Source organism: Tetrao urogallus (genome assembly GCF_951394365.1).
Source record: "Tetrao urogallus genome assembly, chromosome: 6".
NCBI lineage: Eukaryota > Metazoa > Chordata > Aves > Galliformes > Phasianidae > Tetrao > Tetrao urogallus.
In genome coordinates this window covers 688,483-700,980 of record NC_136819.1, presented here as the reverse complement: position 1 = coordinate 700,980, position 12,498 = coordinate 688,483, and the positions used below count along the sequence as shown (strand labels likewise).

At 42.0% G+C, this 12,498-nt stretch overlaps 1 protein-coding gene across 2 annotated transcripts; it reads left to right on the top strand.

The window, feature by feature from the left end:
- Positions 1-2,460: 2,460 nt before the first annotated feature.
- Positions 2,461-11,679, top strand: LIN7C (lin-7 homolog C, crumbs cell polarity complex component; the record flags this gene model as incomplete). 2 transcript variants are annotated; one of them, XM_079536749.1, is made up of 5 exons in its annotated part: positions 2,461-2,497; positions 7,248-7,366; positions 8,359-8,430; positions 8,764-8,973; positions 11,524-11,679. In XM_079536749.1, the coding sequence occupies 5 exons, from the start codon at positions 2,461-2,463 to the stop codon at positions 11,677-11,679; spliced, it is 594 nt and encodes a 197-aa protein (XP_079392875.1). The 2 variants fall into 2 exon arrangements, with proteins under 2 accessions (XP_079392875.1, XP_079392874.1); XM_079536748.1 differs by having other exon boundaries at positions 2,461-2,515.
- Positions 11,680-12,498: the final 819 nt, after the last annotated feature.

Genomic DNA, 12,498 nt, shown 5'->3' with positions numbered 1-12,498 from the left:
TTTCCATTTTCTCTTGGACTGCTAATGCAACTGTTTTCAGTGAGGACTTAAGCTATATCACTTCATTACTGATAATCCTTCAACATTGGTGTCACTGTGTACATAAAAGACTGGCAGGAAGTGCTTGCTCCCAGAGGTTCTACTGACACATAGTATGGAGTACAGCACCATCTTTCATGTGGCATTAAAGTGCAGCTGCTAACACCTAGGCTAATTCATCAATGAAGACAGAAGTAAAGTAACTCTGATACAAGATTTCACAAGCTTGAGCAATGCAGACAGTGGGGTCTAAATTAATCATTTCATGATATTTAGCAAAACACACCGATTGAAGTTTAATGGTTAGATTTTCCATGCTCCTCAGCCACCACTGTGCACTGAGTCATTTGGGAGGTGTACGCTCCACTTCTGCGACCTGTTTTTGTTCCAGACACTTAACAAAATAAGGATTTCCTGACTATGACGGCACAAACTGATTATCTTGTTCATATGGAATCTGTCAACATCCACCAATGCTTTTAATCTGTCTTGAGAAAACCATGACTTGCTACAGACTCAGAAGTTCTCTCCTTTTTGGGAGGGTGGGGACGGGAGATAACAAATATATTTTCGACTCACACAGCAGCTGATTCTTTGATTCAAATACACTTTTCTATTTTCAAAGACAAAAATGCACTAAAATATCTCCATCATAGAAATGTCTAGCTTTGTAACTTAGACCTCACTGCAAAAATACAGCACTATATTAACAATGCTACTTCAGAAAGGAAAAATTAAGTGGGTATGCATCCTTTTTCCGTATCATCTGTAGCTTTATTTTCCTTCTCTTCTCTGTGGTCCCGCATTGCAATTCCATTCCTTCCACTGGAATAACAAGCCTGTCATTTTTGGTTTCTCCTGAAGACAAAGAAAAGGTGCGCATGTCAACTTGTAGCTTTTTTTCATCAGAAAGAATGATCAAATGTCAAATTTATACTGTTTCTCTGATATTTTTCAGTTGGTTGAGTACCATAGGTGTTAAGAGAAAGAAAACAGCAAAAAGAATAAGAGCGTGCTTTGACCCAATTCTTTTGCAAGATTATAACGCTGCTATTTTTCCTGCTAAAAACAGAATTCACGATGTAAAAAAGATCAAGTTTTCTGGAATAAAAGATAATCAGAGAAAGTTCCATCCTCTCCAGTGTTCCCTGTCTTTCTTGAACTGAGGAGCCCACAAATGAACAAAGCATTCAAGATGCGTCACTGGGGCAGATAAGGATAAATCAGATCATATTCCTGAGCACTAAGGTTTAAGTGTGACAGTGTTATGAAGCAGACAGTGGAAGTACTACACAAAATCTGTTTTTCTGATTTTCTTAGACTCATAATGTCATATTTTAAATGGAGAGGTCTGAATGACTTTGTCCAGCTGATTAGTTCTAGAGGAAAGTTAATGCAAGTGCTCCAATTTCTGAAGGTCTGGACAGAAGTCAAGGTAAGATTACACTAAAGATACGTTCAAACCTGTGTTCCTACCAAGGCTATATTTTTGACATAGTGCCTAATACTAAAACTTTTTTTTTTTTTTTTTTTCCAACAGTCCCATCTGTCTGAAGTCAGGGCAGGCTATTTACAATTTCAGTCACTGGTAACAGAATGGCCGTTCCTGCTCCAGTGTGACAGAAACATCTGGGTTTTATTCCAGAAACATTCTGCACTCCCAGCTGCTCAAACACTTTTTCTTGCAGGAAACAAGCCTGTGAGAATTTAATTTTGTTCACCTGCAGAATTCCATTCGTGTGACCTTTCCATTGAAATGCACACACGACATCCTTCAAACTGAGAGGAGCTGGCATTAAAACGGATTGCAGAGGGGAGGGAGTACATCACCATCACATTAGCTGACATTTGGAGGCCTGTCGAGAACCTTTCTCTTTCAGAGCTGCAAGCACCAGGCACAGACTAAATCAAAGCCAAACGGGCCGAGCTAAGCCCGTAGAATAAATTAGCGTATAAATAAACGTGCTGAAGTGGTCTCCTACTCTCTTCCAGAAAAAGCCTGAGTACGTCACTCATCTCCAATGTAACACCGCCGTTCCATGCAGTGTTAGCCCCGCACGTAGACAAGCCCGGCGCCAAACAGACACGCAAACCACACGCTGCACATTTCCCACGGGCAGAGATGGATTTATGCATCGTTCTGTCTCCAAGGGCACTCGTGGCGCATGAACAGATACGCGCTCCGTAGGCGGCACTTCTTGTGTGTTAACGGGGAGTAGGAGTGGTTGAGCGAGGAAGCACGACAAACATTAGCTATTTCAGTCAAGACTGCTTTATTTATCCCACACCGGCTCGGCCCGCCCGCGGCACGCTTCTCCTCACAGGACGTGGCAGGCGGCGCCACGGCAACGGCGGGGCCGCGCCTCCCTCCTCCTTCCGGCTGGGATGCGTCACTTCCGGCGAGGCCGCGGCGAAGACAAGATGGCGGCGCTGGGTGAACCGGTGCGTCTGGAACGAGGCGAGTACGAATTCTGCCGTGGGCTTTGCGTTTCCCTTTTCTCCGCGGATATTCGCTGCTCTCTGATTCCGGCTGCTTCTGCCGCTGCCCCGGTCCCAGGGCCGGACTCCAGCCCGTGGGCCCGAGCCAGCGGCGGACAGAGGGAGCTCTTCCTCCTTGTGGGGCGGGCAGCGCCGTGCAGCAGATGCTTGGTGAACTTTGCCTCTGTTTTTTTTTTTTTTTTTTTTTTTCTTTTCGCCCCGTGCGTTAGCTAGGTCTGCTTCTTTGTGGGTTTTATTTTATTTTATTTTACTTTATTTTTCAATCGCGCAGCTGGAGACATTTTTCTCGGGTTCCAGTCGGTTTCCATGGACGCGCTCGCCCCTGATGCCAGCTCCTTGTTCCTGTCAGGACTGTTAAATTCGTGGCTTTGAGTTGAGTGTGTTAGACTGTGTCTTAGCAGTCGGTCCCGGTTCTGTTTTATAATCAACGAAGGACTTGTGCAGGAGCCTCTCTGTACTTGTTCGAGTTCTAACTGGCTCCATTGTGCCCTCCCAGCCTCGTTTGTGTCGTTAGCGGGGTGTGGCACGTAACTACAGCCACTAGAGAGACGGATAAGGCACAAAGCCTGGTTGTGTACTTTTTCTATAGTGTCTTTTATCTGTGCTGTCTTTTGTCGAGCACTTTTAGGAGACGGTGGTAAACCGCCTAGAGTGTGTTTGAGAAGGATGGCGATTATGTGGAGTGCAGGTAATTGCATGAGCTGAGTGTTTTCTCATTGCCGTCCCCTCTGGGTCCGCTTCTCAGAGTGCCTTGTAGATTTGTAATCATATCTACATCAAGTGCTGCCTATCACAGAACTCAGCTGTTTGTGCCCAGCCCTCCTTCCTGCTCTGCAAGCAAATCACTTGTGATGTGTGAGAGAAGGTCTGTAAGCAGGGACTTATGTAAGAACTTTGCTTCCCACTCGGCAGCTCATCAACCCACCCAGCTCCAGAGCTTTTTAATTAGGGCAGCTGCTTTGGCAGTTGATTAGTTGCTTTTGCTTGGGCTGTAGAGTTAAACCTCAGGCTGCATCTTCCTCCACCTCATTACCCTTCCATTATGCTCTTGATGTGAAAACAAACAAATGTGTGGAGTTACTTTGGGATCAGTGGAACAAAAGAGCTGTTAGTCTTAATGCTTTTTTTTTTTTTTTTTCTTTTTTAAGCAAAAGCACAGTGTAGTGGGCCTACAAAAGGAAGAGCTTTATTTACGGATTTAAACAACTGCTGGGTAGTTGCATGGGGTTGACTGCAGGTAACCTTACATTGAATCATTCTCAGCTCAAAAATGAACGCCACTAATGTTGTTGGTATATAGCATATAAAAAGAGAGATTAGTGTAGAAAATGTGCTGATTTAAAATGCTTACCATATGCTTACCGTCAGGGCAATTGAAAAATTCACCCAGTCTGTTCCTTCTTCCAAGCTTCATCACACAAAACTACTACCCAAATTTGCTGGAGTACAGGGATATAGCAGTGTTGAACATTTACAAATTACTGTTTGGTGGTGATGTGTAGGAAGTCTATGGGTACCTGAGGCTATTTGAATGCAGGCAGCAGAAGTGGTTCCACAGGAGTGTTTGTGAGGATGCTGTTTTCTCTTGTGTTTTGTTCACACACCAAACTAAGGAGTGGTGGCGTCTCACTGTTGCTGTATTATTTTTTTTTTTCCACCATGTTGGACCTGCTCCAGCACCTTCTGTACTGAGGTGCCCCAAACTGAACACAGCACTCGAGGTGAGGCCTCACCAATGCCGAGTACAGGAGCAGGATGACTTCCCTGGTCCTGCTCACCACACCATTCCTGATACAAGCCAGGATGCTACTGGCCTTTTTGGCCACCTGTGCACACTGCTGGCTCATATTAGCTGACCATCAGTACACCAAGGTCCCTTTCCCTCAGGCAGCTTTGCAGCCACTCCTCCCCAAGCCTGTGGGTTGCCTGGGGTAGTTCTATCCACTCGGGTCTGTATAGGCAGAGGGGATTCACCAGGGTGTTCAAATGCAGGCCTACATGACTGCGAGGCTATCTGAGGAATGTGCATTTAAATGCATTTTTCTTTCAAGACTTCAAATTATTATCCTGCAATCACAAAAAAAAAAAAAAGCCCCAAACAAAAACTTGAAGAGCTGATCTAAAAACGCTGTAACGATTAAAAGAAAAATTTTCAATTATGTGGTGGTTAATGATGAGGGTTTTTTTTCTATTTTTTTTTTTTATCTTTAATTGCTTCTGGATTTATCTATATGTTTTTCCTTGAACGTCATAGGAACAGAACTCATGTCTGTGTCTGGTTTTGGTATGTTGGCTAAACTGTAATGGTAATTCTGTGAGGAGGATAGCTTTCAGCTGATGACGTTCTGAGTGCAGCTCACGAGGAAGCAGGCTGTGTCAACAGGATAATCAGCCATCTTCCTTTTCACAAACAGCTGTAGGAACTGCTTTGTGTTTTCACATCAGTAGTTCAGTCCTTTGGTCTGTCAGCAGTTCTAAAAATAAGTAAATGCATATTCTGTGTTAGTTTCACCTAGCAGGAATCCTGTTCACGTCCAACCTGTGTGTATTCTCAGTACCTTCTTGACGAGCTGATTCTGTGCTCTTGGTCTGTGCTTTCTAAAAGACAGCTGATTCCCAAGCTAGCCAATTTTACCTTAGGCTATAAAAGGCTGCACAGTCAAAGAATTCAGTTCTTAGGAGACCCAGGTAGGAAGTACGTGCAGTTTATTGAGAAAACATTGAGGTTATAAAGAAATCGGTGAGTGGAGTTCTTGAGTGCTGGTTACTGCAGCTTCTCTTTTCATTAGTAAACTTCGGTCACTTAAATTTCTTACAGTCTTCTAATCAAACTGTTAGATGACTTCATACACATTACAGCTAGAGCACGGGTTGTGAGGGCTGCTGTGTAGAATCGTGCTCTTCATATGCTTGAAACAGTCTGCAAACATCTGTGAATATTTGATAGTTGTGTTGTAGTTTACATCCGTAGCAGACTTTTTGTGAATATATGGAGTGTTGTAGGATTGGAACTCCTGCTATTGCCAAAGGATGTGAACAGCTTCTTCTTTCCATTTGTTTATTATTCTCCTTCAAGCTGTTCAGTGCCGGACTTCACGAGATTAAAGAGAGTTTGTACTATTGATGCTGAACAGAGGGTTTACTGAGAATATTTATGGATTTACATAATTAAGATAGAAAAATCATCAATCACACCTGCGCTATCTTATAGAACGCTCTCATCTGAAGCATTGTGTGCGATGGCAGCTGCAGTATTTGGGTGCTGTTCCGTGAGTGATTGATGTCCAGTGTGCAGTACAAACACAGTGCTAGTGGATGAGCAGTTCAAGAAGTTCCATCGTACCATCTCTGCTTGGCTGCCAGCTGCCATCAGTGTCTGTGAGATACCTGACTGGCACCTCACAGAAGCGGGCAGCATCAACTGTGGGTTGCCTTCTGTCAGCACACCTTAATTTCAGAGCATGACAGGCTGGACGTTGGTTGCTACAACTTCTCTCTTACACGTTTGTGGTCTCGAAGTTTGCAGCTGTTGCCGGTCTGTTGAGTGGCACCGTGGCAGCACAGAAGATGTCCCACGTGAAAGATGATTCCCTGAGGTTAATTATGGAAAAAGGGAAGTAATGCATTTAGGACACGGTCATGTTCCAGATTTCATCATCTTCTGGAATGATCTGTGCCTTGTTGATGTAGTAGATTAATCTATGCTTCTTTGTGCCTTTGTGATAATGAAGGCCATAGCGTCTATCTGCTTTTCTGAGAGGCCATTCTACTTCTGGTCAAGGACTTCCATGGTTCAGAAGAATGGTCGCTCTAGAAATGCAAGTGAGGAATATTAATTCCTGCTCTTGAAGAGCTGCCTGCAGAAGGTCACATAGCTTCGATGTCATGTTTGATGCCCATCTTGATTGGTACTGGTCTTGAAATCAAGTTCCTCAGATGAGATTTTGGTTTCAGTGACGGTGTGATCTTCCAGGAAGTGTAAAAAAAAAAAAAAAAAAAAAAAAAAAAAAAAAAAAACAACTGGGAAACAATGTTGGGTTTGGGATTCTGATACAGAGCACTCCATAGAGGTGATTGAGGAGATTGGGCTCTTTTTCCTAGCGCTGTGATGAATTAGACACACTGCAGGTGGAGGAAGTAAGAAAGTATTTTCAAACTGATACGAGGTTTAATTGAGTTTTTATGATTCCAGCTGCTGTTTGGCATCCAATTAATATAATTACATGCCTGAGTTGGCCTTATTTGTAGGGAAAGCGTTGGGTGTATTTCTGGTAAACTAGTTTCTGAATGTAAAAGGAGTGTTAGCGTGCTTGACAATACTATAGATGGCTTTAAAAATGTGATAGCCATGCATTACTTATGTTGTGAAGTTTTATGCATACAAAATGTTGCTAGTATTTATTATGAAAGAAATATTGCAGCCTGATTTCAAGGAAAAATGAAATTACTTAAAATACAGATGTGGTTGTGGTGCTTCTAGGTATTTAGAGGGCTGCATTGCTGTCTTTGATCTAAACAGTCTGAAAATAAAGTGCTTTATTCTAATATTTTGTTGATACATGGTGATGTGGAAGAAATGAAACTGTAAGGTGTACACAAGCACACACAGGCTACTGCATTAACTTAGTTTATAAAACAAAAGCCAACAAACCATCACTAGGGTCTTTTCAGGCATTCCTTATTACAAGTGCTTTATTTTTTTTCTGTAGATATCTGCAGAGCAATTGAGTTGCTGGAAAAATTACAGAGAAGTGGAGAAGTGCCACCACAGAAACTGCAGGCTTTGCAGAGGGTCCTTCAAAGTGAATTCTGTAATGCTGTGAGGGAGGTAAGTTAACTGTGCAAACAATTAGCTTGCACTAAAAGTGGTACTTTTAAAAAACGTTCAATGCAACAGCACTTTTTTTCTTCATAGAACTGAATTTGACTGAAGTCTTCTGTTAAGCTCCATATTTTTTACAAGTTGAGAAGAAAACAATTTAGGGTAGTGCAGGTGTGTTGTATTAAATAGTGGCTCAGAAGCAAATTGCTCCTTGGAGGTTATGATGAGAGTTTTGCCTTGCTGGCAGCTAGTACCTTGTTATCCTGTTGGCTGGTAAGAATGGGCAAAGTATGAATTGCCTCTTCTTTTAAGCCAGGTTGGCATCATGGCTTTGCACACCTGGTCTTCATTCCGGATGCTCTTTCAGAGATTTGAGATGGTTGAATGTGTTCTCCAATTGTTGGTGGTGACAGCGCTGCCACTGCTGATAACACCTGCAATGATTTGCAAGATCTGTTTGTAGACAGGAAGTCCTCTATGAAGGACTGCTTTGGTTGGGTTAGCTATCAGTAACCCACTTAGCATTAGCATTCTTATGGCCTTTGTGCTTGCAATAGCCTTTCTTTTCTTTAGATATTCAGTCAGTTGTGTCAGGTGAAGGAAAATGCAGATTTTAAGGGGAGGGCTTGATTGTTGGGTGAGCTTTGGAGAGCCGCCCTTGCATAATTTTTCATGCATCCTTATGGAAAAGTCCCAGCTTGAATCAAAGAAGTTAGTCGCCCATACCTGCTGTCAGATGTCATGGTGAGGTCTGCATGTTTTCCACGGAAAAGGATTTGGGTTGAGACCTAGAATGTGTGCTGTTTGAGCAGTAAAGACACTGGGAGTTATTTCTTCATTGTACAGTAAATTCTTGCTTGGCACCACGCATCAGGGATTCATTTGTTAGAGGTGTTTGTTTGTTTCATTTATGCAATTTTAAGTTGCAACTGATTGTTATGTTACCTAAGCAGGAAAATAACTGTTTTCACCATGCTGAAGTTGTCTTGTCTTTCAAGGTGTATGAACATGTATATGAAACTGTGGATATCAGCAGTAGCCCAGAAGTGAGAGCTAATGCAACAGCCAAGGTAAATGCCAAACTTGAGTAAAATGCAGTAGTTTGTTACTTTAGTAGCAGAGAAAAGGTGTTTAAACTTCAGAAGTGTACCATCTAGGTGTTTGATCAAACGGATAAGCATATGAGGTCATTAAAAGGTATAACAAAACATTATTTTTAAGCTTCTTCCATTTATGCTTTATTCTTTGAGTTCTAAATTTCTTATACTAATGTTGTCTAGGAAATTAATCTGATTTGTCGTTATATTTTAGCACTTTGAGATGAAAACAATTTTTCAGCCTGCTCACTGTGTCAAGCTAAGGAGTTTATATTCATGTAAATAGGAAGATCTTATTTCCTACAGGCCACTGTAGCTGCATTTGCTGCTAGTGAAGGTCACTCGCATCCCAGAGTGGTTGAACTGCCAAAAACTGAAGAAGGTCTTGGATTCAACATCATGGGAGGCAAAGAACAAAATTCTCCCATCTACATCTCCCGAATCATCCCTGGTGGTATAGCTGATAGGCACGGAGGCCTGAAACGTGGAGACCAGCTTCTTTCTGTGAACGGAGTGGTAGGAATTGATTTTCCACTTTCTTTAGCAGTAACTACTTGTCTCCACTTGGGGGCATACGTAGAATATACATGGCACAGCTTCAGGGTGTCTTTTGATCCTAGCAAAATTCCTTCTTTTTGTCCTCTCAAGAGCATCTTTAGGTTTCTGAACCTAATTCTGTGCAGTGACAGTTGGTGGATTATGCTTTGGTTATATTTTTCCACTGAAAATGGCACTATTTATATCAACGTTTCAGATTCTGAGAAGCTGTATAAATCTGGTAGGTGTTGTGTTCTGAAATAGTATTAAAGTGCCATTATGGCTTCCTGTTTGATCAAGTTTGATGATGCACATTTTAACTTAGTTTTCTGCAGCTTTTAAGGTAAGTAGTAAATTGTGATGCATTGTTGTAGACTGAGCAGGGGCTCTTTGACATGGTTATCCCAGTAAGAGCACTACTGCTTGATGAAAGCTGTATAAGATGGAAAAACAGGGTGATGTTATCTTTACTTAAGTGCTATAAGCTTCAAAACAAGTATTTATATTTTAAGGAGTACATGTCTGATGTGCCATTGTAGCTATTTATTTTTAAGAGGTATCCTCTTCTGCTGAGTTGCAATACAAGAAGAAAAACGGAACGCCTGGAAAGAGGAGGCTATGGGCAGGCTTTGATTTCCAAGAGCTGCTTGTCAAATGCATATTAATCTCTCAAAATCCTGGATTTATTTATAGAGGCTTCCATCATATGCTTAGAATGCGAATGTTCTCGTAATTACATCTGCAAACTCAGCTTTATTTTAATACTGAGAGTTGAACTAAGCCTTTATGCTCCTTAGTCTGAGTGGGTTTTTTGGCATATGAAAGGAATCGAGACTTGCTGGTTCTTGGTACTCTGGGAGGTGCCTGCTAGCAAAGAGCTCTGTCATGCTTGGCTCCTGACTGTTACGTGGGAGATGTGAGAGTAATGGTGTCCTTAGTGGTGCAGCTATCCTTGGCCTAGCCTTCCTGTGTTTGAAGGCATCAAGGGACAGGTCAGCTGTCCATAAAGCAGCAGCTGTTTTCACATGAAGGCTTCCTCACCTACAGACCCTCACAAAGCAGAAACCACACCCCAAAACTCTGATCATTTGACAGTAATCCCAGCTGAGAACGGCTGCATCTGTGCACATACACACATAAATATATGTAGCTATTGTAAAAATACAGTGAATGAATAAAACACTGCAAGAAAACAGGCTCAGAGGAAGAAGATTTTGATGTTTGCAGATTAATTACTGTCATCTTGATATGTGATGGACATTCTTGTTAGCAATTATGATTACTTAATACTTAAGAAGTAATTTGCTGCTGCAGGGATGGCAGTGGATGTGTCTTAAAGCACTTCTGGTGGTGGTTTGGGTTTTTTTATTTACTCTTTTCACACTGGGAGATTTTAAGTGTACTGAAGAATTTTCTATGCTTTGGCACAGTTGACACTAAGACTTCACAAACGATCAGTAGTTTTTTTATTGGAACAACCACCACATCCACTTGAATAACAAACATGAAAACATTCAAATGTATGCATTGTCTGAGTCTGATGGAAGAGAAATAACTTTGGGTTTGTTTTTTTTAACTGTTGTCTTTCTTTCTGTAAGTAATTTTGTAGTAACGGGGAAACCCTCCAATCAACAGGTACATCACCTGCCTTCTAGCTTCTAATAGCACCCGTGGGAGGTAGGCTTGGGGTAGTCCCATTGCTGTGTTTGATGAGTTTGGGAGAAATAAGTTGTGCTGATAAAACGTGTGCCATCTAGGAATGTGTATTTGGATAAAGTTGCTGAGAACTGTTGCTGAAATATTATAATCAGATGAATCTAGTAATAAATCCTGAGAGTTAGTTTGGTGAAGTGTTATTTGTTTTTTAATCTGTTCTGACTTGTTGGGGGAGAGAGCATGGGGCTAGGTGGTTCTTAATGAGTTTACAGGAAGTGAATTTGAGTACCTTGCACTGAAGATAAGACACGTACGGAGTGCTAAAATAAACAATACACTGCCTGTTACGTGTTCTGTTGCAGGTGTCCAGTAGACAGTGATTTGCTTTGTCATAGCTGCCTTTTTGATGTTATCCTATGCTATCTTGCAGTTATCTGTGAGCTCTTGTCCTTAGCTAAGTGCAAGATAATTTGAAGTAGCTTATTAGGCAAATTGAGGACGACTATAAAGTGCATGATTATAGAAGAAAAGCCATCTCGGACTAAAAGACAAAGTGTGCTGAAGCTGTTGATTTTTGAGTGTTATTTCAAAGTTGCCTATTCTCCGTACTTCACTTATCTGATGTAAATGTATGTAAAGACTTAACATAAGCATAACCAGAAGTTTTGCACTACTCTTCTTACTACTGATTGGTGTATTTATCATCACTCTGTAGTGATTTGCCGGAGAATGAATCCCAAGCTTGGATGATGTTCTTGTGAAGTTTTGAAACTAGAATATTTTAGTTGACTATATAGACACAGAAAAATGGAACAGGTGTGTTTTCAGTGTGTGTTTTCACTAATATGATCCTTAATGACTTACGCTTTGCAGAGCGTCGAAGGTGAACACCATGAAAAAGCAGTAGAGCTACTGAAGGCAGCCCAAGGCAAGGTGAAATTGGTTGTACGATACACACCGAAGGTCCTGGAAGAAATGGAGTCAAGATTTGAAAAAATGAGATCGGCGAAACGCAGGCAGCAAAACTGATGTTGAACGCAATGACTTCAAGAAGATACACGCCCTTCACGTTGTGTAGTTTGGTCAGTGCAGTGCCCGGGGTACATAAGTTACTGTCATTTTCATAGAACTGTAGAATGAGTGAGGTTGCAAAGGACTCTTGGGGATTACGTAGCCCTGCTTAGAGGATGGTCGGCCAGAGCAGGTTGTTTAGGGCTGTGACAAGTTGGGTCTTGAGCCATCTCCAAGGATGGAAGCTCCACAAAATCGCTGGGCAGCCTGTTCTAGTGTTTTGATCTCCCTCGTGCTAAAAGATATATGTTTTTCTGTTTAAATGGAGCTGCTTATATTATAGTTTACAGCTGTTGCCTCTTGTCTTGTCACTGGGTACTGCTGAGAAGAGTCTGCTTTTCCTCTTTTAATTCTTCCGTATCAGGCATTTACACATCTTGTTGAGAACACCCTTGAGCCTTCTCCAGGCTGAACAGTCTCAGTTGTCTCAGCCTCTCTCCTTGTTTGTCAGATGCTCCAATCACTGAAATCAACTTTCTGCCCCTCCTCTGGACATGATCTTGTCTGCCTATGCCTGTCTTGCACTGGGGAACCCAGAGGTGGTCACATCAATTAGGTTGAGTGGAAGAGAAACATCACTTCCCTTGACTTGCTGCAGACCAGCAGGCCGTTGGCCTTTCTTGCTGCAGTGATACGTTAGTGACTTATAGTCAATTTGGTATCTTTGGCTGCAAGGCTGTTTTCCAGCTGGTCAGCCACCAGCCATGCTGGTGTAGATCGTTCCTCTCCAGGTGTAAGACTTGCACTTCCTTTAGCTTTTCGAGCTTCCTGATAGTT